The following is a 26,800-nucleotide window of genomic DNA, read 5'->3' on the forward strand; positions in this document are numbered from 1 at the left end:
AATCTGCCATGGGCCCCTATATACCGCCTCCTCATGCTGCTGCCAGGTCCAGAGTCTGTCATGGGTCCCTGTACGGCCTCCCATTGCTGCTGTCTCCATCGCCACACTCTGCCATGTGCCACTTTCAGGTCTCCTCACACACTGCTGTTGTGTTCAATTTTTTGACATAGGGTGCTGGCAGATTACGGGCCTCCCATAGCTGCTGCCAGGCCCCTAATCTGCCATGGGCCCCTATATACCGCCTCCTCATGCTGCTGCCAGGTCCAGAGTCTGTCATGGGTCCCTGTACGGCCTCCCATTGCTGCTGTCTCCATCGCCACACTCTGCCATGTGCCACTTTCAGGTCTCCTCACACACTGCTGTTGTGTTCAATTTTTTGACATAGGGTGCTGGCAGATTACGGGCCTCCCATAGCTGCTGCCAGGCCCCTAATCTGCCATGGGCCCCTATATACCGCCTCCTCATGCTGCTACCAGGTCCAGAGTCTGTCATGGGTCCCTGTACGGCCTCCCATTGCTGCTGTCTCCATCGCCACACTCTGCCATGTGCCACTTTCAGGTCTCCTCACACACTGCTGTTGTGTTCAATTTTTTGACATAGGGTGCTGGCAGATTACGGCCTCCCATAGCTGCTGCCAGGCCCCTAATCTGCCATGGGCCCCTATATACCGCCTCCTCATGCTGCTGCCAAGTCCAGAGTCTCTCATGGGTCCCTGTACGGCCTCCCATTGCTGCTGTCTCCATCGCCACACTCTGCCATGTGCCACTTTCAGGTCTCCTCACACTGCTGGTGTGTTGAATTTTTTGACATAGGGTGCTGGCAGATTACGGGCCTCCTATAGCTGCTGCCAGGCCCCTAATCTGCCATGGGCCCCTATATACCGCCTCCTCATGCTGCTGCCAGGTCCAGAGTCTGTCATGGGTCCCTGTACGGCCTCCAATTGCTGCTGTCTCCATTGCCACACTCTGCCATGTGCCACTTTCAGGTCTCCTCACACACTGCTGTTGTGTTCAATTTTTTGACATAGGGTGCTGGCAGATTACGGGCCTCTCATAGCTGCTGCCAGGCCCCTAATCTGCCATGGGCCCCTATATACCGCCTCCTCATGCTGCTGCCAGGTCCAGAGTCTGTCATGGGTCCCTGTACGGCCTCCCATTGCTGCTGTCTCCATCGCCACACTCTGCCATGTGCCATTTTCAGGTCTCCTCACACTGCTGGTGTGTTCCATTTTGTCATAGGGTGCTGGCAGATTACGGGCCTCCCATTGCTGCTGCCAGGCCTGTAATCTGCCATGGGCCCCCGTACCGCCTCCTCATGCTGCTGCCAGGTCCAGAGTCTCTCATGGGTCCCTGTACGGCCTCCCATTGCTGCTGTCTCCATCGCCACACTCTGCTATGTGCCACTTTCAGGTCTCCTCACACTGCTGGTGTGTTCCATTTTTTGTCATAGGGTGCTGGCAGATTACGGGCCTCCCATTGCTGCTGCCAGGCACGTAATCTGCCATGGGCCCTTGTACCGCCTCTTCATGCTGCTGCCAGGTCCAGAGTGTGTCATGGGTCCCTGTACGGCCTCCCATTGCTGCTGCCAGGAGGCAGCAGGGTCGCAGCAGTGTCAGTGGAGGCAAACGGCCACGGAGTAGAGCACCAGCTCCACTGCAGCCTACCACTACGGCCAGTAGTGGTGCCGGTGTGCACGGAGGAAGTAGCAGTCAGCCAGTGAGGAGTAGCGGGGGCAAAGTTTCCTACTCGGCGGTGTGGCAATTTTTCGTCAAGCCGCCCGAGGAAGTAAACGTAGCCGTATGTCGACTATGTGGCCAGAAAGTCAAGCGTGGCCAGGGGGCCCATGTTGGGACTACAGCGTTGCGTCAGCATATGCAGCGTCGCCATTCGGTGGCTTTGGAAAACCGTGATAAAGATAAGGCGGTTCTGCCTGCCCCAGCCCAGGGTTCCATTTTGTCATAGGGTGCTGGCAGATTACGGGCATCCCATTGCTGCTGCCAGGCCTTAATCTGCCATGGGCCCCTGTACCGCCTCCTCATGCTGCTGCCAGGTCCAGAGTCTGTCATGGGTCCCTGTTCGGCCTCCCATTGCTGCTGTCTCCATCGCCACACTCTGCCATGTGCCACTTTCAGGTCTCCTCACACACTGCTGGTGTGTTGAATTTTTTGACATAGGGTGCTGGCAGATTACGGGCCTCCCATAGCTGCTGCCAGGCCCCTAATCTGCCATGGGCCCCTATACCGCCTCCTCATGCTGCTGCCAGGTCCACAGTCTCTCATGCCATGTGCCACTTTCAGGTCTCCTCACACTGCTGGTGTGTTCAATTTTTTGACATAGGGTGCTGGCAGATTACGGGCCTCCCATAGCTGCTGCCAGGCCCCTAATCTGCCATGGGCCCCTATATACCGCCTCCTCATGCTGCTGCCAAGTCCAGAGTCTCTCATGGGTCCCTGTACAGCCTCCCATTGCTGCTGTCTCCATCGCCACACTCTGCCATGTGCCACTTTCAGGTCTCCTCACACACTGCTGGTGTGTTGAATTTTTTGACATAGGGTGCTGGCAGATTACGGGCCTCCCATAGCTGCTGCCAGGCCCCTAATCTGCCATGGGCCCCTATACCGCCTCCTCATGCTGCTGCCAAGTCCAGAGTCTGTCATGGGTCCCTGTACGGCCTCCCATTGCTGCTGTCTCCATCGCCACACTCTGCCATGTGCCACTTTCAGGTCTCCTCACACACTGCTGTTGTGTTCAATTTTTTGACATAGGGTGCTGGCAGATTACGGCCTCCCATAGCTGCTGCCAGGCCCCTAATCTGCCATGGGCCCCTATATACCGCCTCCTCATGCTGCTGCCAAGTCCAGAGTCTCTCATGGGTCCCTGTACGGCCTCCCATTGCTGCTGTCTCCATCGCCACACTCTGCCATGTGCCACTTTCAGGTCTCCTCACACTGCTGGTGTGTTGAATTTTTTGACATAGGGTGCTGGCAGATTACGGGCCTCCTATAGCTGCTGCCAGGCCCCTAATCTGCCATGGGCCCCTATATACCGCCTCCTCATGCTGCTGCCAGGTCCAGAGTCTGTCATGGGTCCCTGTACGGCCTCCAATTGCTGCTGTCTCCATCGCCACACTCTGCCATGTGCCACTTTCAGGTCTCCTCACACACTGCTGTTGTGTTCAATTTTTTGACATAGGGTGCTGGCAGATTACGGGCCTCCCATAGCTGCTGCCAGGCCCCTAATCTGCCATGGGCCCCTATATACCGCCTCCTCATGCTGCTGCCAGGTCCAGAGTCTGTCATGGGTCCCTGTACGGCCTCCCATTGCTGCTGTCTCCATCGCCACACTCTGCCATGTGCCACTTTCAGGTCTCCTCACACACTGCTGTTGTGTTCAATTTTTTGAAATAGGGTGCTGGCAGATTACGGGCCTCCCATAGCTGCTGCCAGGCCCCTAATCTGCCATGGGCCCCTATATACCGCCTCCTCATGCTGCTGCCAAGTCCAGAGTCTCTCATGGGTCCCTGTACGGCCTCCCATTGCTGCTGTCTCCATCGCCACACTCTGCCATGTGCCACTTTCAGGTCTCCTCACACTGCTGGTGTGTTGAATTTTTTGACATAGGGTGCTGGCAGATTACGGGCCTCCTATAGCTGCTGCCAGGCCCCTAATCTGCCATGGGCCCCTATATACCGCCTCCTCATGCTGCTGCCAGGTCCAGAGTCTGTCATGGGTCCCTGTACGGCCTCCCATTGCTGCTGTCTCCATCGCCACACTCTGCCATGTGCCACTTTCAGGTCTCCTCACACACTGCTGTTGTGTTCAATTTTTTGACATAGGGTGCTGGCAGATTACGGGCCTCCCATAGCTGCTGCCAGGCCCCTAATCTGCCATGGGCCCCTATATACCGCCTCCTCATGCTGCTGCCAGGTCCAGAGTCTGTCATGGGTCCCTGTCGGCCTCCCATTGCTGCTGTCTCCATCGCCACACTCTGCCATGTGCCATTTTCAGGTCTCCTCACACTGCTGGTGTGTTCCATTTTGTCATAGGGTGCTGGCAGATTACGGGCCTCCCATTGCTGCTGCCAGGCCCGTAATCTGCCATGGGCCCCCGTACCGCCTCCTCATGCTGCTGCCAGGTCCAGAGTCTGTCATGGGTCCCTGTACGGCCTCCCATTGCTGCTGTCTCCATCGCCACACTCTGCTATGTGCCACTTTCAGGTCTCCTCACACTGCTGGTGTGTTCCATTTTTTGTCATAGGGTGCTGGCAGATTACGGGCCTCCCATTGCTGCTGCCAGGCACGTAATCTGCCATGGGCCCCTGTACCGCCTCTTCATGCTGCTGCCAGGTCCAGAGTGTGTCATGGGTCCCTGTACGGCCTCCCATTGCTGCTGCCAGGAGGCAGCAGGGTCGCAGCAGTGTCAGTGGAGGCAAACTGCCACGGAGTAGAGCACCAGCTCCACTGCAGCCTACCACTACGGCCAGTAGTGGTGCCGGTGTGCACAGAGGAAGTAGCAGTCAGCCAGTGAGGAGTAGCGGGGGCAAAGTTTCCTACTCGGCGGTGTGGTAATTTTTCGTCAAGCCGCCCGAGGAAGTAAACGTAGCCGTATGTCGACTATGTGGCCAGAAAGTCAAGCGTGGCCAGGGGGCCCATGTTGGGACTACAGCGTTGCATCAGCATATGCAGCGTCGCCATTCGGTGGCCTGGGAAAACCGTGATAAAGATAAGGCGGTTCTGCCTGCCCCAGCCCAGGGTTCCATTTTGTCATAGGGTGCTGGCAGATTACGGGCATCCCATTGCTGCTGCCAGGCCTTAATCTGCCATGGGCCCCTGTACCGCCTCCTCATGCTGCTGCCAGGTCCAGAGTCTGTCATGGGTCCCTGTTCGGCCTCCCATTGCTGCTGTCTCCATCGCCACACTCTGCCATGTGCCACTTTCAGGTCTCCTCACACACTGCTGGTGTGTTGAATTTTTTGACATATGGTGCTGGCAGATTACGGGCCTCCCATAGCTGCTGCCAGGCCCCTAATCTGCCATGGGCCCCTATATCGCCTCCTCATGCTGCTGCCAGGTCCACAGTCTCTCATGCCATGTGCCACTTTCAGGTCTCCTCACACTGCTGGTGTGTTCAATTTTTTGACATAGGGTGCTGGCAGATTACGGGCCTCCCATAGCTGCTGCCAGGCCCCTAATCTGCCATGGGCCCCTATATACCGCCTCCTCATGCCGCTGCCAAGTCCAGAGTCTCTCATGGGTCCCTGTACGGCCTCCCATTGCTGCTGTCTCCATCGCCACACTCTGCCATGTGCCACTTTCAGGTCTCCTCACACACTGCTGGTGTGTTGAATTTTTTGACATAGGGTGCTGGCAGATTACGGGCCTCCCATAGCTGCTGCCAGGCCCCTAATCTGCCATGGGCCCCTATACCGCCTCCTCATGCTGCTGCCAAGTCCAGAGTCTGTCATGGGTCCCTGTACGGCCTCCCATTGCTGCTGTCTCCATCGCCACACTCTGCCATGTGCCACATTCAGGTCTCTTCACACTGCTGGTGTGTTGAATTTTTTGACATAGGGTGCTGGCAGATTACGGGCCTCCCATAGCTGCTGCCAGGCCCCTAATCTGCCATGGGCCCCTGTACCGCCTGCTCACGCTGCTGCCAGGTCCACAGTGTCTCATGCCATGTGCCACTTTCAGGTCTCCTCACACTGCTGGTGTGTTCCATTTTTTGTCATAGGGTGCTGACAGATTACGGGCCTCCCATTGCTGCTGCCAGGCCCCTAATCTGCCATGGGCCCCTATACCGCCTCCTCATGCTGCTGCCAGGTCCAGAGTCTCTCATGGGTCCCTGTACGGCCTCCCATTGCTGCTGTCTCCATCGCCACACTCTGCCATGTGCCACTTTCAGGTCTCCTCACACACTGCTGGTGTGTTCCATTTTTTGTCATAGGGTGCTGACAGATTACGGGCCTCCCATTGCTGCTGCCAGGCCTGTAATCTGCCATGGGCCCCCGTACCGCCTGGTCACGCTGCTGCTGGGTCCACAGTGTGACATGGGTCCCTGTACCGCCTCCCATTGCTCCCACTCTGCCATGTGCCACTTTCAGGTCTCCTCACACTCCTGCTGGTTTCCATTTTGTCATAGGTTGCTGGCAGATTACAGGCCTCCCATAGCTGCTGCCAGGCCCCAAATCTGCCATGGGCCCCCGTACAGCCTCGTCACGCTGCTGCTGGGTCCACAGTGTGACATGGGTCCCTGTACCGCCTCCCATTGCTCCCACTCTGCCATGTGCCACTTTGAGGTCTCCTCACACTCCTGCTGGTTTCCATTTTGTCATAGGTTGCTGTATGGCCTCCCATTGCTGCTGCCTCCACCGCCACACTGTGGCTCCAAACACTGTTTTTGACCCCGTGACTGGCCAAATGAGTGAAGTGTGCGGTGATTCTAAGATCGACGGCACTCATCTGCATGTCATACTGACTGACAGTATTATTTCTCTTCCCCAGCAGACTCCAAGGGCATTTAAATTAAAGGTACAGTGTTCTGCACTAATATTAAGTCTCTCTGAAGCCTAGAAACACCCTTTTTTAAGTTAAATTCACAGCGAATATATTCGACTCGAATCGAATATTGTCCACGAATTCGCCGAATCAGTCGAATCGAATTTTTGAATACTTCGCTCATCTCTAGTGATTACCTTTTAGCCGCTGACATAAGAGCGCTCACTTTTATATATTATATTGTATTGTCTTCCTTTATTATTTGCATTTTTCTTGTCATTTTTAGAGCAATTTCCTACTTCCTGCAGTACGATACTGTCCAAATAGGAGACCATAGTAGCACAGTCTGTTTCAACACTGCTTTTAAAAAGACAGAAAGCTTGTGAGTAATGAACAAAAGTTGGTACACCTGTAGAAATTGCTAGCATAAACTTTACTTTGAGTATTACTACTTCCCTGAAAAAGGCCTTTTTGTACATTTTGCTAATTTATTTTTCAGCTTTTTTTAACCTAAACTTTTTTTTAATTTCCTGTCAGTTTACTGCTTACCTTTGTAGCATTTCAGGTTATTCACTGGACTTAAACTTTTTAAATTTCAATAAAAACTGTATCAATTGAATACTGTCCATGATACTTTTTTATTTGCACTAACATCCAATAAATGTGGATGTTAGTGCAAATAAAAAGTATTGCAGACAGTGCTCAATTGTTCTTGTTGCAATTGCACTAATATGGCTACAATCACCCCAATAAAAGCTGGGAAAATGGAGGTGTTCTAAAACTCAGTATAATACTCATCATATTACCTAATGGTTCAGTTGATTGTCAAACCATTGGGGTAATTTACTATATGCTACAATGCAAACTGAAGCAAATATGCTATGCATTGCGGAAAACCAAGTGCCTGATTTTTGCAGGATTTATGATCACATGTACTCTGGCAGTATTGGTGATTTGTCAGTGCCAGTAGGTAGACATGACGCACTGGTGCATCAGTATGATACATCCAGCATCTCTTTTTTTGTCCTCAAGAGGGTTCATCAAAATCTGATGGGAGCTATTGCTCAAAATGGAATCAAAATGGATATACAATTTTAAAGTCACATGTAAACCTGTCCTCAATGATTGCACGAGTTTCAAGCCATTTTTTTAATTGGCACTTCTTGCTCATAGTATATTTAAAGAGTCAAAGGATCAAAGGCAAAACATCCCATTAGAAATATATATTTGTTACAGAGAAAGAAAAGGGACCTTTAAGGTGCCACAACACAAAACGCACACATGTTATATCATAAAAATTTACAGTAATTTTATTACAAAAATGTTAAAAGTACTATCACAATGTTGATTTAAAACCACAACAAATTTCTAATGTGGCTTGAAGATCTGTGCAGTATAATTCAGCTCTACATGTTTCGCCACAATTTTGGCTTCCGCAGGAGACTTATGAAATATTGCAAGAAATACCACTCAAAATGACTAGAGGCTGTATTTGGTGCTAAAGGTGCTTCAACAAAGTATTGAGCAAAGGCTATAAATACTTATGTACATGTGTTTTTTTTGTTTTTTATTTTTAATAAATTGCAAAGATTTCAAAACGAACTTCTTTCACATTGTCATTATGGGGTATTGTTTGTAGAATGTTGAGGAAAAAAATTAATTTAATCCATATTGGAATAAGGCTATAACATAACAAAATGTGGCAAAAGTTAAGCGCTGTGAATACTTTCTGGATGCACTGTATATGTGCATCTGCTTTGGGGGTAAGTACATTGTGAATTACCCATGGACTTTCACAGGGATGATATGCACTGCTCATAAAATTAAAGGAACACTTTGAAAACACATCAGATCTCAATGGGGAAAAGTATCAAGCTGGATATTTACAGTTAGGTCCATATATATTTTGGACATAGGCACAATTTTACTTTTTTCAGGTATTTACCAAAACATATTCAAGCTATAGTTATATAACGGATATGGGCTGAAAGTGCACACTCTCAGGTTTAATTTGAGGGTATGTACATTCAAATTGGAGGAAGAGTTTAGGAATTACAGCTATTAAGAGTAGCCATCCCCCCTCTTTCAATTGGATAATTGAATCAAAAGCTGTTTTATGGCCAGGTGTGGGCTACTCCTTCGTTATTTCTTCATCAATTAAGCAGGTAAAAGGTCTGGAGTTGATTCTAAGTGTGGTATTTGCATTTGGAATTTATTGCTGTGAACCGACATCATGCGTTCAAAGAAGCTGTCCATGCAAGTGAATCCATCAGAGAGATAGCAGCAACATTAGGAATGGCCAAATCAACATTTTGGTACATTCTGAGGAAAGAAGAACACACTGGTGAGCTCAGCAACATAAAAAGGCATGGACGTCCATGGAAGATAACAGTAATTGATGACCGCAGGATCCTTTCTATGGTAAAGAAAAACCCATTCATAACATCCAGACAAGTGAAGGACACTCTCCAGGAGGTGGGCGTATCATTGTCAAAGTCTACAATCAAGAGAAGACTTCACTAGAGCAAATACAGAGGGTTCACCACAAGGTGCAAACCATTCATAAGCCTGAAAAATAGAAAAACCAGATTAGACTTTGCCAAAAAACATCTAAAAAAGCCAGACCAGTTCTGGAAAAGCATTCTCTGGATATATGAAGCTAAGATTAATCTGTACCAGAATGATGGGAAGAAAAAAGTGTGGAGAAGGCTTGGAACAGCTCATGATCCAAAGCACATAACGCAATCTGTAAAACATGGTGGAGGCAGCGTGACGGCATGGGCATGCATGGCTTCCAGTGGCACTGAGTCTTGGTGTTTATTGATGATGTGACAGAAGACAGAAGCAGTCGGATGAATTCTGCAGTGTTTAGAGATATACTGTCAGCCCAGATTCAGCCAAATGCAGCAAAATTGATTAGATGGTGTTTCACAATACAGATGGACAGTGATCCAATACACACTGTAAAAGCAACCCAGGAACTTTTGATGGAAAATAAGTGGAATATTCTGCAATGGCCAAGTCAATCACCTGATCTCAACCCAATTGAGCATGCATTTCACTCTCTGAAGGCAAAACTAAAGGCAAAGAACAACTGAAGACAGCTGCAGTTAGAGCCTGGAAAAGCATCAGAAAGGAGGAAACCCAGTCTTTGGTCATGTCCATGGGTTCCAGACTTCAGGCAGTCATTGCCAGTAAAGGATTCTCAATGTTCTGCTTCGTGTTATTGAACTGTTGTATAACACTAGTCAGACAGTCTAACAATAATTCAGAAGTCAAGAAACATGAGACATCAGATCTGTATGTATTCTTTGTTCTGAATAACTTTGTAAAACTACAACATAAACACAAACAAAACATATGTGTCAGTACATTAAACATTATACAACAGCTTCATCCCATCAGTGAGTGTACTCATGGACAATTCCACCATAAGTCCAGGAATAGCTTGGAGCTCCACTCTATGCTACTTGCTAGATTCAGAAGCAGTCATGAAATGGAGGACAGGAACTTCCAGGTTAGAGGTTATTGCCTCTATGTGAAAATTACCACTTCCTGACATCCTGATATAACTAACTCTGACCACTAGATGGCAGCAACATAACATAACATTGCAGTATAATCCATTACATACATTTATTTTCAACAATATGGGCAGAACACTCAACAAAATATTAAAAATGAACATTTTATTTATGATTATATTCAATTGTCCAATTACTTTTGGATGCTTGAAAAAAGGGGGGATGGCTACTCTTAAGAGCTGTAATTCCTAAACCCTTCCTCCAATGTGAATGTACATACCCTCAAATTAAACCTGAGAGTGTGCACTTTCAGCCTATATCCATTATATAACTATAGCTTGAATATGTTTTAGAAAATACCTGAAAAAAACTAAAATTGTGCCTGTATACAAATATATATGGACCTAACTGTATACTGATATGGACTGGGTAATGTGTTAGGAACGTAAGGATGCCCGATCGTTTGATGGAAATGAAAATGATCAACCTACAGAGGACAAAGACACCCCAAAAATCAAAGTGAAAAAATTATGCAGTCCATTTTGCTGAAATTTCACTGTAGCAACTCAAAATGGTACTCAGTAGTTTGTATGGCCCCCACATGCTTGTGTGCATGCCTGGCAATGTCAGGGCATGCTTCTAATGAGACGACGGGTGGTGTCCTGGGGTATTTCCTCCTAGATCTGGACCAGGCCATCACTGAGCTCCTGGACAGTCTGAGGTGCAACCTGGTGGAGTCAGATGGACTGAAACATGATATCCCAGAGGTGTTCTATTGGATTTAGATCAGGCGAGCATGGGGGTCATTCAGTGGTATCAACTGCCTGCATACTCTCACCACATGAGGCCGGGCATTGTTGTGCACCAGGAGGAACCCAGGACCCACTGCACCAGCGTAGGGTCTGACAATGGGTCCAAGGATTTTATCTTGATACCCAGATACATCCCAAATGCAGCTAATAGCTCATTCACAAATGCAGCAGACACTACTGCTCCTCTGCAAAGCGATCAGAGGGTGTTTGACAGATGGTGAGGAGGCGATATGTTGCCTCCTCACCACCTGATTTAAACCCATGATTGCCAAGCAAAGCACACAATTGTGACACAGTAGTACTGCAATTAAAGGTTTAAATTAGGTGTGAGGAGGTAACACTGGCTGACACTATGCCCGGTGATCTTTTACTTCTCCCATGTTGTTCAGGTAGATCTCCACCTCTTTAAGGTTGCCTACCCCTGCTCTAGCGCCTTCGGAAATCTATTAACATTATTGATTTCTTGTGAGTTATTTATGTGTTATATGTGTGTAATTATTTGTTTAATGCTATATATTATTATTGATAGATGTGTGTATTCATGTTAATTTCCACAGCACAGTGTTATTAGAAGTTTATTATTGGCGTACATTAGCAATTGTTCCTATTATGTTAGAGAAAAATTAGATTTAACTTTGCTAAAGCTTGGGCTTGCTCTTCAATGGTTAAGAGACACTTTGATTTAAACAGATGACAAAGGTCAAACAATAGTTTGAGACTATACTAATTCACAATGTAGTTTTTATACCTCAGATGTCTTACATTTCAGTTCACATGGAGCAAACCACACTCCATTAGGTCTTATTGTAAGTAGTAGTGAAGTATCACATGTGCTATTAAGGATCAGCGTGGTGACAAAATAGCAAAAGATAAAAAAAGATTTATGATACAATAGAGCCCCTAATAGATAAATGTTTACTACATGTGAAACAATAAATATTACATACCCTGGTTGGCAATTTAATGCTTTTAGGAGAAGTTATTAAATACCCCTCCAGCCCATAGAAAACTACCATGCACACCACAAAGAAAACAGTCAGATCCTGCAGGCTGCTTTTCTCACATAGCTGAGACTGAGTGCAATTATTTCGGTACAGAAAAATCTACAGACAACCTCCCTTAACTATTTTCAAAAATAGTTTTTGCAGTGGCTGAGGATACTTGCCAAATTTCATGCCACCAAGAGAACATGTTAACCACTTGACCTTTGGAAGATTTACCCCCTTCATGACCAGGCCATTTTCTGTTTTTTGGCACTGCGTTACTTTAATGCACAAATTCATGGTCATGCAATGCTGTACACAAATGAAGTTTATATAATTTATTTACACAAATAGAGCTTTCTTTTGGTGGTATTTGGTTACTGCTGGTTTTTTTTATTTTTTTGTGCTATAAATGAAAAAAGATAAAAAAAAAAAGAAAAAAAAAGGTTTTTACTTTCTGCTATAAAACATATCTAATAAAAAAAAATTTAAAAAATCAAATTTCTTCATAAATTTAGGCCAATATGTATTCTGCTACATATTTTTGGTAATCCAAATCACAATAAGCATATATTGATTGGTTTGCATGAAAGTTATAGCAGCTACAAACTATGGTATATACCAGCAATGGGCAAACTACGGCCCGCGGGCCGTATACGGCCCGGCGGACCTTTTAATCCGGCCCGCGGAGAACGTGAGGGGAGCTAGGCTCCTCTCACAGTCCGCCCTGAAGACCGGTGTAGCATGAAAATCTGTCTCCTATGAGGATCTGTCCCCCTCGACGTATCTGCGCATGTGCCGGAGATCGCCGATCGGCTGCTAATGCCTGAAACTGGCACATGCGCAGGTACGTCGAGGGGGACAGATCCTCATAGGAGACAGATTTTCATGCTACACCGGAGAACACGGCGAGAGGAACGTGTGGAGCAAAGGTAAGTGAATTGACACAGGGGGGACTTGGGGACATAATATGGGGGATGAATTAATAGGAGGGATGAATTACTATAGGGGGGACGAATTACTATATAGGGGATGAATTACTATATGGGGGATGAATTACTATGGGGGATGAATTACTATATGGGGGATGAATTACTATGGGGGATGAATTACTATGGGGGATGAATTACTATATGGGGGATGAATTACTATGGGGGATGAATTACTATATGGGGGATGAATTACTATGGGGGATGAATTACTATATGGGGGATGAATTACTATATGGGGGATGAATTACTATGGGGGATGAATTACTATATGGGGGATGAATTACTATATGGGGGATGAATTACTATTGGGGATGAATTACTATGGGGGATGAATTACTATATGGGGGATGAATTACTATGGGGGATGAATTACTATATGGGGGATGAATTACTATGGGGGATGAATTACTATATGGGGGATGAATTACTATATGGGGGATGAATTACTATGGGGGATGAATTACTATGGGGGATGAATTACTATATGGGGGATGAATTACTATATGGGGGATGAATTACTATGGGGGATGAATTACTATATGGGGGATTAATTACTATGCTTACTATGGGGGAATATTACTATACTTACTTGGATGACACATACACATCATTCATCTACTCTTGGTCCGGCCCCCGGGTCCAATATATGAACCCATTGCGGCCCTCAAGTCAAAAAGTTTGCCCACCCCTGGTATATACTGTAATTTGTTTTTCTTTTTTTAATACTAGTAATGGCGGTGAGCAGCAATTTATAGTGGAACATTCCAAAAAAGCTCAGTACATGGACTTTTTAGGTGCCCCAAAGAGTAACACACAAAACATTTATGGTTAAAATAACAAGGGAGAATGCCTCCCAAGTTATACTTTATTTATTCAAAAAGTTAAAAATAGTAGAAAAATACAATAAAATGTCTTAGCAGCAAATGCTACCATATTGTAATTTGATCCAATATCACAATACTATTGGAGCATTAACTCTTAGTTTGGAAAGAAACTATGAAGTTTATATCTCTTTTTTCACACAAATAAAGCTTTCCTTTGGCGGTAATTGAATACCAGTGGGGTTTATATTTTTTGTGCTATAAATGAAAAAACAAATAAACAATAAAAAAAATGTTTTTTTTTACTTTCTTCTATAAAACAAATCTAATTAAAAAAAAAGAAATTTGTCCCCTGTGATGAAGAAAAATAGTTAAACATTTTTTTAAATTGTGAAAAAAAATTTACACCCAAGCACATAAAATCCCCCCTACAAAAACTTTTGAGGCCCCCACCCCCATGCACATGTGAACTTAAACAAACATGTCGGGGGCACCTATGCATGAACACATCGATTGTGATACACATGTTACATATAGCTGCACACGCTCAAGTGAAAGCAATATTTTTAGCATCAGACCTCCTCTGTATCACTAAACTGAAGACCTATAGGGGGCTTTTAAAGCTTCACCAATGGAAAAGTTAGAGTAGTGACGTTTTTTGTCATTTCAAGGGCACATGCAAATTTAAGGTTTGAAATGTTGGGTATTTATTTACTTGGTGCAACCTCGTCTTTTATATTTGCCAAAATAAATGGGTAACTGAATGCATTTGTGCTCCCTAAAATTAAATTAAATTAACATTTTTAGCTGAAATCTTTGTGGTAATATCATGTGACAAAAAAATTGGAACTACAAACATTTTATTCTATAGGGTGTCTGCTTTCAGAAAGTATATAATGTTTTGGGGTTTATGTACTCTTCAGGCCTAAAATGATTTGTCAAACATGGGTGCAAGAAACTCAAAAAAGGATCTGGCAGTGAAATGGTTAAAGGATTGCTTTAAGTGTATATAAATCCTAACTATGAACGTCTTCGTAGCTTCCTTTGGTCTGTTAAATATACCATTAAAGGAGTTTTGTTGTATAAGTGCCAAAAATATCTGTTAACGTGGTCAGAAATTCAGTGATGTCCTGTCCACACTTCCTGTGGTATCCCAAGAAGCCTAATTAGCTCTCCCATTCTACATCAATTAGTCCTTATATTGTGGAGATGAGAAGAAGAAGAAGCGTGATTCAGTAGTTTATCAAAAGAAAACAGGGCAGGGCTGACACCACTAAGCCTACAACAGGATTTAGGAACTGAGTACATGTGTGCCACATCAACGGGTATTTTTCTGTACTTGCAAAGTCTGTAAAAAGATAAAACATGGGGAAATGTGCAACTGCTGCAGAGATGTACTAAGTATGTTTTTATATTTTTAACTTTGCCCTGGCATACACTTTAATGAAACCCGTTCCATTCCTTTTTTTAAGTGTATCCAAGTCATGTAAAAGCATTACCTCCAAAGACATCTTTTTCCATGATCTCAAATTAGCATAGAGTGCCACTATTTTCTTTCTCATCTCAGTGGTACCCAACAGACATTGACACTTCTCTCCTTTGATGCGTTTGCCTCATCCCATGCATGTATGTTGCAGAAAGTTGGGAGTGCTTATATCCTCACCATGGCAACTTTTTCAATCATGAAACTGTGACTAAGGAAAAGCAAACAGACCAGCTGCTTATCAAAGAATTAAAGTTTGAGCTCGCCGGGTATCAATGCGCCCTCTTTTATGGTGCTTCAGGCCTGTCAGCTGAGGTTTTGCCCAAAGGGAAAGGAAACGTTGGAGGAGGGTGGGGGAGCTGTGGTATGGAATTAAAGAGCTAGAAACGCAACACTCTGTTGAAGTTTTGAATTTCCTAACATGTTTAAAACCACACCTTTTATATATTAACTTTTTAAAGTGGAACTTTACCCATAACAACCTGATAACAAAAATCATATTCTTTAGCAAGGAACATACATTCCACATTAATAATTATGCTACCAAAAATTAGTGTGCGCTGTAAATTGCCTCCAACATTGTACCTTTTTCTTCTTGCTGGTAGCTGCCATTTTGCTGAAGCCCAGAGCCTCTGAGCAGCAGTAAATTTTTAGGCTGCCAGCAGATCTCCCTCTACATTTTTGTCACGGTGCCAAAAAATAGAGAGCAACTGAGTGCAGAGCAGGGTGAAACAGTGTATTACTGGATTTTAAACAGTATAGGCACTTATTTGTATTATTTTACATAGCTATACCTGCATAAGGGGCCAGCATGAAGTAATCTAGTTTTCTGACTAAAGTTTCACTTTGCTTCTGCTGCTTCAGTGTTAGGAATTTGGTTTAAAGGGTCTGAAACATAAGGCATACTTAGACATCATTCACATTGACTACCATGGCATGCATTTTGCTATAGACCAAAAAGTGGGTAAAATGCATAGATACTAAAAAACATTGGGGGCATTTTTTTAAAAACTGGAGCAGACAGAAGCTGATTGGTTGTCATGCACAACTGCTCCAGATTCTATTTTCAGACTGTTCAGTTAAAGTGGAACTTTAGTCAGAAAATTAAGTCATGCTACTGTAGATCACTTCATGATGGCCCCTTTTGCAAGTATAGCTATGTAAAATATTAAAAATAAGTGCCTATTCTGTTTGAAATCCAGTAATACATGGGCTCACCCTGCTCTACACATGCTCAGTTGCTCTCTAATTTTCTGCACTGTACTAAAAAATGTAGAGGCCAATCTTCATTTACTGCTGCTCGTAGGTTCTGGGCTTCAGCAAAATGGCAGCCTCCTGCAGGAAGAAACAGGAGCAATGCTGGAGCCAATTTACAACACACACTCACAGGCATAATTATTCATGTGGAATGTATGTTCCTTGCTAAAGAACATAATTTTTTATCAAGTTGCTCTGGGTAAAGTTACACATTAAGGTTTGAAATGAAAGATAGAAGCTGATTGTTTGCTATGCACAGCTGCTCCAGTTTTGATCAATGTTCCCTACTATTTCTAATTAGGGTCCTTTCGGAACAGCGGCAACCATTCTGGTCCATGAACAGATCCACCTAAAAAATGGAATAGAATGGAACAGTTGTAATTTTTGTGACATCAGTGTCTGTTCAGGATTTTCCTCTAACCTTGAAACTGAACCCATATTAGGTCTATGGGCAGGTGGATGTATAAGATGTACGTACATTTCCTCCGGTCTGTCACACTTGGGTCTGAAAGGAACAGAAAAGGGTGCAAATTTTTATTTTTTTTTTATTTACCTGGACTGACATGGAGGTAGTCTTTTGTAAATGAACAAACCATCCTTTTACATCTGCCTGCCCATACACCTAACACTGAGCTTCTGTTCAGATCTGCCTGGATAACTTAAAGACAGTCTGATCGAAATGATTTTTGACAGGATTCCTAGGTTTGTTCACACCATTGACTTCATTGCAGTGTACAAGTCAGCATGTTTGATAAAGACTGTAGGGTTTGTTCATAAAATGCCTGGAAACATATACGTGCGTTTTGCATGTTTTCAATTCACAACTGAGGATGTGCCATAGTGGAAAATGACATAAAATGTGTAGGTGGGAAATTGCATGGCAACATGTTGGGAAAAGTCATTTTATTCTCCAGGGCCTCTTATTTCAGAAAATATATAGGGGGAGATTTACTACAACTGGAGAATGCAAAATCTGGTTCAGCTGTGCATGGCAGCCAATCGGCTTCTAACTTCAGCTTGTTCAATTAAGCTTTGACAAAAAAAACCTGGAAGCTGATTGGTTTCTATGCAAATCTGCACCAGATTTTGCACTCTCCCGTTTTAGTAAATTAACCACATAATGTTTGAGGGTTCAAAGTAATTTCCTTTGCCAGAAAATTAATTTTACCATGTATATGAAAAATGTGGTTAAACAGACCCTGCCACTCCCTGGTACGCCCTAAACATATGGCTTGGAACTTGTAGATAAAGGGAAACCGGCAGCTCGATCTTCCACAATAAATGATTCTGTTAATCCAGATGTAGTACAAGATAATACCAGGCTTATGCATTTTGATGTGTAGCCTTAGTTATAGTCTAGCTTTGATGTGTAGCCTTAGTTATAGTCTGGCTTTGTTGTGTAGCCTTAGTTATAGTCTGGCTATGACTAAGGCTACACACCAAAATGCGTAAGTCTTGTAGTATTTTGTACCACATCTGGATTAATAAATTAATTTATTGCAGCATAGATATCTGTATTGTAAAGCTACATCAAAATCAACACTTCCAAGAGATTAGCAGAAGAGAGTCTTTCAAGCCCCCAACATAGCTAACCCCCCATCCCGAGCCCTATATCACCACAGCATTTAAACAGCATACAAAAGACTCTCATATGATCCTCAATAAAAGCTGCTGCACAGCAGACTTACTATGCTTTTAGTGTGAACCATTAGAGAAGCATGATCTTCATATGCTACTATCTGGCAGATGTTCTTATGCTCACAAATCAGTTTTGTCTGAGATAATCTTGTGCATAATAGGTGTTGCCAATAAGATGAAATGGCTGCCATTTTGTTTTGGAGTTCAGGTAAGTTTAAGTTCATACCTGGAGACCATATTGGTATAAAATAATAAAATGTGAGAATGGTCTAAAGCTAAACTGAAGTCCACTCTAAAGAAGGGCAAAAACCTTTAATATAGTTCTAAAATTTGAATTGCCCAGCATTATTGCTTACAGTGCTGGTGTTCCGCTAAGCAATGGCCACAGGAACACACAGAAGTATTGATGCCCTCTGTGATAGAGTGGCTGTGTCTGTACAGGGATCTTCCATAACCCAGCTATAGCACACCAAAAAGGGTCTGACTGGCAACTTTTGGCCAAGGGGGTAAGTACAACCCAGAGGACGATGCAGCGACTCAGCCCCCCTACCGCTCTTTCTCTTCCCTGCCTCCCCCAGACCCCCACCTGCCACTTTTGTCATCCATGTAAATTAAAACACAAGAAAAATAATGAAACAATAAATCACATTTAGGACTGTTAAAATAAACAGCTGTATAACTCTTTAATCTCGTACCCACAAAATACTGTACAATTACTGTACTATGAGTGAGAGACTTACTTACATAAACCTACATTTAATTAAAAAAATCCTGCCATGTATACACTCAGAGTCAGGGGCTGAGGAAAACTTTGTTACCAGTACTAAACGAAGTATATTTAGTCCCCTTTTATATTAGAATTCCCCCCTTCACATTTGGAGTCCCCCTATACATCAGGAGCTTCTGCTTAGCATCTGGTGTTCTCCTTTACACCAGAGTTCCCTTTACATCAGCAGTGGCCCCTTAAAATGGTTGTACAGACTCAAGATTTTTAACCTTTTTACCTTCTGTGTGCAGCCCCCCCTAATACTTACCTGAGCTTCATTGCAATCGTGCACAGGAGCCTCGGCTCTCTGGGGACTCTGCCTCCTCATTGGCTGAAACAGCAGCGGGAGCCATTGCCTCTCAATGCAGTCAGTCACAGCCAGTGAGCCAATGAGGAGAGAGAGAGAGAGGGGAGGTGGGGCTGAGCCTCTTTGTGAATGGACACACAGAGCAGTGGCTCAAGAGCAAGCCTGCTTGGGTCCCCTATAGCAAGCTGCTTGCTCTGGGGGCACTCGGCAGGAGGGGGGGACCAAGATTGCCAGAGAAGGACCTGAGAAGGGTAGGATCTGGGCTTCTCTGTGCAAAACCACTCCGCAAAGCAGGCAAGTATAACATGTTTGTTTTTTTTTGTTTGTTTTTTTTTAATTGCCTTTAATATCAGTTTACATCTGGAGCCATCCTTTCACATCACGAGTCCTCCCTTCACATCAGGAGTCCTCCTTTTACATCAGGAGCTCCCTAAATAGCATCTGGAGTCCACCTTTACGATCAGAGTCCAGCTTTATATCTGGAGTCTCCCAATACATCAGGGTCCGCAGAGTTCCCCCTTGCACTGTAAAGGGAAATCTTGCAGACTGATGTAAATGGGAAGTCTAAGGACACTGATTTTAAAGGGAAATGCCTGATGTGTGTGTGTGTGTGTGTGTGTGTGTGTGTGGAGCATGACCACAGACCACCTTCCACAGAGTGAATACACTAAGGTAAGGGGGGGTCACTGATATAAGGGGGGACCTTTATATCAGTACCAACCCCTACCCTACTGTATTCACTTCCCCTTACATCAGTGACACACCCCTCCTCCCCAGACTGGCCTCGCGGCCCTGGTGCTGACTTCCTCTCAGGTGCAGCATACAGGGCTCAGGCAGATGGCTCTCTGGCAGCTCTGGTTTCATCCTTTATTTTCTTTTTCACAGTCCACACATGTCTGACTCCTCCCAAGACCCCCGTTTTGGTGGTGCTCCCACACTTGACTCCAGGCTTCCCCTCAGAGACTGACAGACATGATATAAGACAAGAAATGGCCAGAGATTGTGGACATGGTATAAGAAATGGTCAGAGATTGCAGACATGATACAGGAAATGGTTAGAGACTGTGGACATGATACAAGAGATGGTTAGAGATTGCAGACATGATACAGGAGATAGTTAGAGACTGCGGACATGATAAAGGAGATGGTTAGATACTGCGTATATGATACAAGAGATGGTTAGAAATTGTGGACTTAATGTATTCTTGATGTATTCATTTACCCCACTTTTGTGTTATCTTGCAGGTTATACTACCCAGAGTTAGTGTATCATCTCAGACAAAAAATTTACTGGTTTCAGAAAGTGGATGACTGCTCACAGGAAGTGGAAGACTACTCACAGAAGCTGGGCATCTGCTCACAGAAAGTGAATGGCAAGTCCGTAGAATTGGAACATTGTGAGAGGAAACTACTGAATGATGTAAAGGGAAGGTAGGATCCGACATTTTTAGACTTAATTTACACATATAGCCATAGATACGATAAGTTGGCCATAAATATTACTTGAAATTAATGGCAGCAGGCCAGGGCCAAAATATAACTCTAGAAAGGCAGTGTGTGATTTTGTCCATAGCAAGGTAAGACTGAGAACTTGTATTAATGTGTAACTCCCTCTTTCATCCATGTCAACTAGGAACTGTTAAGCTTCCCTTCCCACCATATTACTTATAGGCAGTGCATGCCTTATAGTGGCATTGAACTCAAGGATAGCTTGAGCCAGCTATGATGCCCAGTTTGTCAAAACCAGATTATGAGTCCCCAGTGAGTTTGCAGAATAAAATGAAGGGAAGCTGAAACTGTGTTTTGTTCCCCAATTTAAGCCCATCGCCCCTTGATTTGAGGCAGTTTTAATAACCTGCATTAATACTGGTTGAAGGATGTGAATTAACCACAAGATGTCAGTGTTCCGTGGTTCAGTTATCCAGACTGTATGGAAGTAAAGCCTTGTTGGACTTATATGCTGCTAGCAGGACTTATGTAAGGAGTGAACAGACTACATTTCCCAGGAGAGCTGGAGGGGGGGGGGGTGTGAATATAAATTGAGAAGCCCTGGGAACTTGGGGGGGAAGGAAGTGAATAATGAGAGAGATGGAGGGCGGTGTGTAGTGGGCTGTGTGGGAGTTTGGAGATCCGGGCTGGTTTGAGATGCAGAACGATGAGGTACAGAAGGACTTCAGACTGCTGGTATCGCTGATGACCAGGACAGTCAATCCTGCAGGAAGATGGATTGTAGTGCTGTTGTCAGCATCGTTCCTTAACAGAGGGACCAAAGAACACGGGGGCCCACCAACAAAGAGACTACCTCTTATGCTGCAAGGGCTACAGATCGGGTGAGAGGGTTTCATACCTAGATCATCATAAGTTGCAAGTGACTGTGTACATTTCAATAGTTCAATTCAGTACAGGGACGGACTGACAACTCATGGGCCCCCCGGGCAATAGGGGATCATGGGGCCCCTGTGTCCTTGCCCAAACTCAAAAAACCTATGAAAAAGGTACCAGGGGCATCTCATGGGGCCCCCTACTGACCCCGGGCCCTCGGGCAGTGCCTGCGTTTCCAAATGGTCAGTCCGCCCCTGGTTCAGTATACCCTACACCACAGATTATCACAATAAGGCCCAGACTGTCCAGCCCACTCTGTATTGCGGCCTACTGCTTTAGTGCCTCACTAAGACCCTGAAACCACAGAACTCTGGCTATAGCATATGCTCCTTGCAGACAGGATAACCCTTACCAGCAGCTGAGAACCCAAAAGGGATTTAGCCTGACAGCTTGAGAGTTCACTCCAACTCACTTGGGGAGAGACATCTTCTGATTCTGCAGGACATTTGTGGTTGCCTAAAGTGATAATGTGCTTTATTGCTTTGTTGAACCTTGTAGAGTGTTTAACTTTTCTTTTATGCACATCCACTGTCATTCATGTTGCACTTGCACTCTTTATCTTCTGACCTCAATATAACCAGAATATTTACTCAGTTTAAACTGTGTATATTTATTTTATGGTTCAAAGCCAGGGAGTCCTCCTGGTCAAGATTCACAGTGGCGTCAGCAGAGACTATGCTTTCAAAGCAGGCTCAGGACAGACCGGGAACCCAAAAAAAAGGGTAGTGATACATACACTTCTTATATTCATTGCAGAAATTATTGCTATGGTATCACATGTTGACTAATCACATTCTAAGTAAATGTAAATATATGGCAAGCGCTGATATGAAAAAAAAACCAAGCTGCTAGCACAAGAGACAGTGCCAATGGATCTCATAAACAAACATATAAAAAAGTGCAGCGCATAAATGTATAATAAAAGAAATTATATCGCCAGTGCAAGTTATAGGATATGAATCACACAAAATGTAAACTAAATGTGAAATGATCAATCCATAAGCTAAATAATACAATTAGCACATAAATAGCATCCAAAAATAAATCAGTGTGAATAAAGTGAAGTAATGTGTCTGTGGCACTACACAACACAGCAAACACAGCAGTGTTCAGTTCCAGATAAATCAATCTAAGTGACAAAAATAATGTATCCGTGGCAGTACAAGGCACAGTAGTGTTCAATTCAAAATTAGTGCTGTGGAATCCAGTGAGACAATCCACCACCACTATGCATTCACCAGAAAGCTACTGGTATAGCAGCAATGTATAAACTCTGAGATGGAAACTTGAAATCTTTATCCAGAAAGGACTTCTCCAGAAAGCTACTGGAATGGCAGCATTGTAAAACCTTTCTCAGATGGAGACTTGGAATCTTTAACCAGAAAGGACTTCTAAGGAAGAAAGCTCACCACAGGAGCCCAGAAATCGATATATAGTGTAGTAATTTATTTTTATGAGGATAAAACATTCCACGTGGAGATATAAAACAAAACTGTGTCTTTACACATACCAAGATGACCACCACTCCTGTTCACGGACGCGGCGTCATGACATCAGCACATAGGCTCCACCCAATACGTGGAGATTTTCTGTTTCAATGTTTTTATTGAAAGTTAAAGTGTTACTAAACCCAGGGCCCTGCATTCACTATACCTGGTCTCGCACAGTACACAGAACATGGAAATGCAATTATTTTAGTAAGTATAAACTGCTAAATACCCTTTCTCATCAGTAGTTAGAGCAGTCTTGTGGCTTCTATCAGTGTCCAGCCGAGCACTAGCTAAAGCTTGTAGGAGGAGTCTTCTTTCTGCTCTAGGAGGATGAAAAACCCCTGACCCTCTGTCTGACCAGTGCTGATTGGTCCTGTGCTGATCACATGCACTCTCCCAAGAAAAAAAAAAAACCTTTCTAGCAATACACACCAAACCGAGCATGTGCAGAATGGCTACGGTTCAGTCTTTCTTATCAGGAGATAAGGAAAGAGGTGGTCACTTGAAAAAGGGGAGGAACAGAAAAGAAAGGGTCAAATGTTCTTTTTACACGATGCAGATGATTAACCCTTTAGGTTCCACAGTGAGTATAACAAGCATGCTTTACTGCATATACAGACTGATTTTACTATTGTGGGTTTAGTAACACTTTAACATGCGAATAGTTAATGATACAGCCAGAAGCTCTTGATGGCCATGCCAGGTGGAGCTTGCAATGCAGGCGAGACACAGAGAAAAAATAAAAGTGCTATACATTTACAACGTGTAAAGTTGGTGCAGTAAACCCGAATATCCCAGTCCACCCTCAATGGGAAAGTACTAAAAAAAATCAAAAACAGGAATAAAAGGATGTAAATGCTGACTCTGCAGGAGCAGTCCTAATGGATCAGAGCCTGAGATCTTCTCCAAATTGTATCAGGCACAAAAGATTTTAAATCAGGTTTTCAAAGTTCACACACAACATTCATGAAGAGTGGACACGTATTTCAAAACATTGATTATGTAGAGTAGGCTAAGGCCACCCAGACAGGGCCAGGAAAACATATAGCAAAGCTAGAAATTATAAGCCAGTGAATAAAGTAACAATGGCTTATGCAAGAAACAAGTTGTCCTTTGCAAAGTGATGGAAAAGTGAATAGAAAAGACAAAGAAATAAGTAGGTGGCTAAGGTAGGGTAAGAGGAATGTAGGATGGTTTCGAGGGGGGTCTATCCTGTAGTGGGAAGGCCACTAGTGGCAGTAAAAGTCTGGAGCACATCATTATGGCTCAAACAACATAAAACACAAAATAAAAATCAGCAGGAAGAAATTGTATCGATCTACGGCTGCCAGGTTTTGGTATATTTGGGGACACAGTTGTGTTGAGTGACATCAATCTTGCATGGACCATGGCTCATGTAACTTGATCTTTGACTGCAAGTATACTAAGAGTAGAGGTTTTCCAGGCAGCTGACACTGTCTGATTAGCAGCTGTTATAATTTGTAAAAAGAAGCTTAAATTGGGCAGTGGTAATATCTGGAGTGTGCTGATTTAGAATAGCTATAGCAAGGTCTGGAGCAATAGAGTTATCCAGCACTGTGGAAAGAAGATCAAACGTCTTGGTCCAAACCCTATGGGCTACAGGGCACATCCACCGAGCATGTAGGTATGAATCCTTTCAGCTCTTAAAGCACCCAGAAGAACAGTTTGGTACAAATTTAGAGATGCACTCTGGAACAAGGTACCAGCGAGGTACCAGGACCTTGTATGAGGCTTCCAGTGCGGCAACATTCACAGACATAGTGTCCCTCCATATAGTAGTCCAATCTTCTGGCCAAAGAGTGACACCAAGATCAGACTTTTATTTTCTAACATAAAATGGAGGCCATGGGAAGCTTGGAAAGCATCAGAATGTACAGGGTGGAAATCTGTCCTGGACTGTGGGGGTCTTTCTCACAAAGATGTTCAAATGTGGTAAGTTGATCTATGGATGAGTGGGAGGAAGGGCTAATCAGGAACAAATATTTAATTTGAAAGTAGTGAAAAAGTTCTGATGGTGGTGTTGACATAGCATTGGGAAAGGGAGAATCCCATCAATGCCCTCTATTCAGTGCAATCTAGTTAGAGATAACACAGGTACAGAAGAAGGCTGGAGAGGTGTAAGCCAGGAAGAATTATAGTTTCTGTGTGACAGATAATATAGGAAAGCGAGCTTAGAGAAGCCTGCATGCTGTTTAATGTGATCCCAAGGGGTGGGAGAATGTGAGGTGGTGGGGTTTCTGATGAATCTACACTCTCTCGGGGTCAACCAAAGGAGCTTAGTAATAGCCAATGGGTTGCACTCTGCTGCTTCCAGACTCACCCATAGAGGGCCTTCCATTGTTGCATGCTATTTAGTCAATTGGACAATCTGAGCGGCTTTATAATACTTTGTCAAATGGGGGAGCCCCAGACTGCCTCGTGTTTTAGCAAAAAAAAAAAAAATTAAGGAAAAAGGTGAGCCTAGGAAATCTCGGACGAACCCTTCACTAGGTAAACTGAAACAATTGTTGCTGAAGTATGCGCAAATAATGTAAGGGTAAATTAACCAGTGGGACATGGAAAAGGTACAGAAATTTGGGGAACTGGGTCATTTTAACTGCTGTGATTTTGCTCACCCATGAAATACATAGGAGGTAAGTTTGGTCAGCATGGATGGGTAGTTGGCCGATATAATGAGTCGCATGTGGTCTTCAGGCGAGTGCCCAAATATGGGATGGAAACAGTGGACCAGAGAAAAGGAAACAAGGTTTGTAGGGAAGCAAAGTCTTGTGGGGAGGAGAGTCAAAGCCTTTGATTTGGCTTGATTGAACTCCAAGCTGGAGACTACAGAAAACTGGACAAGGATCTGCAGTAAGTTGGGGGTAGTAACATCGGAGTAAGTGATGAAAAGAAGAACATTGTTGGCAAACATAGTGGGCTTGTGGTGGTGTGCGGCTAATTTGATGCCTTTGATGTTGGGGAAGAATGGATTAAATAGGCCAGAGGTTCAATGGTAAAGGCAAATAAAATAAAAGTGTAATAAGGGGCAGCCTTGTCTCATGCCTTGAACTATAAGGAATGGGTCACACCTACAGAATCTCCGGAGTATTTAAAACAGGATTAGGGGAAAGTTCAAAGAGATAAAATTCACTTGAGGAAATGTCTCAGAATGTAGTGTAAATATGGTCAGAAGTCTGAATCGAAGACCTTTCTAATGTCCAATGAAAGCAAGTTTGCTGGAATACGCCATATCCGTAGTATTTTCCCAAGAATAGAGGCATAACGAATATTGTCACTCGCTCGGGAGAAGGGGAATGAGCCCGACTTGATCCCTGTGTATCAGTCATCCTATAATGGGGTTTAGGTAGGTAGTGAGGATATTAGCCAGCAGTTTCATATTGAAGTTCAGTAAGAAGATGGGCCTATAATTCACCAGGTGTCATTGTCAGTGTTGGGCTTCGGAAGCCTAGAAAGAATGGCAGCAAGGGCCACCTGATGGAGTGTCTTGCCTTTCAGAAGACTGTTAAAGCAGTCACCAAGAGGGGTGCCAAGAGATCTGCAAATTTATGGTAATATATTGCACGGAAGCTGTCAGTACCCAGTTTCTTATGCGGTTTCAAAGATATGATAGCTAACTAAACTTCCTCCACGGTTATGTTTCTTTTGAGTCTGAGGCAAATTGAGAAAGGAGTTGCTCTCCAAAAGGCAGACTGTCCATCCTGGACTGAAAGTACCTGTTGTTGCATAAAGCCTGGAAAGATGTTTGCTAAATACCTCCAGAACTTTAATGAGATTACTCTGAGTGCTGATTTTTTAATGTTGTTGATCTAATAATTTTTTTCTGTCATTA

At 44.2% G+C, this 26,800-nt stretch overlaps 1 protein-coding gene across 2 annotated transcripts in view; it reads left to right on the forward strand.

Moving 5' to 3' along the window:
* Positions 1 to 26,800, forward strand: part of LOC149462799 (histo-blood group ABO system transferase 2-like) — a 136,561-nt gene that overhangs the window by 98,026 nt on the left and 11,735 nt on the right. For both annotated transcript variants that reach the window (XM_089676324.1, XM_089676325.1), the window contains one exon: positions 20,324 to 20,509. In XM_089676324.1, coding sequence (XP_089532450.1) covers positions 20,324 to 20,509 — 186 coding nt within the window. The remainder of the gene's footprint in view (positions 1 to 20,323; positions 20,510 to 26,800) is intronic.

Source organism: Staurois parvus, unplaced genomic scaffold, assembly GCF_062004578.1.
Source record: "Staurois parvus isolate SC_StPar_1 unplaced genomic scaffold, SC_StPar_1.0 ptg000166l, whole genome shotgun sequence".
NCBI lineage: Eukaryota > Metazoa > Chordata > Amphibia > Anura > Ranidae > Staurois > Staurois parvus.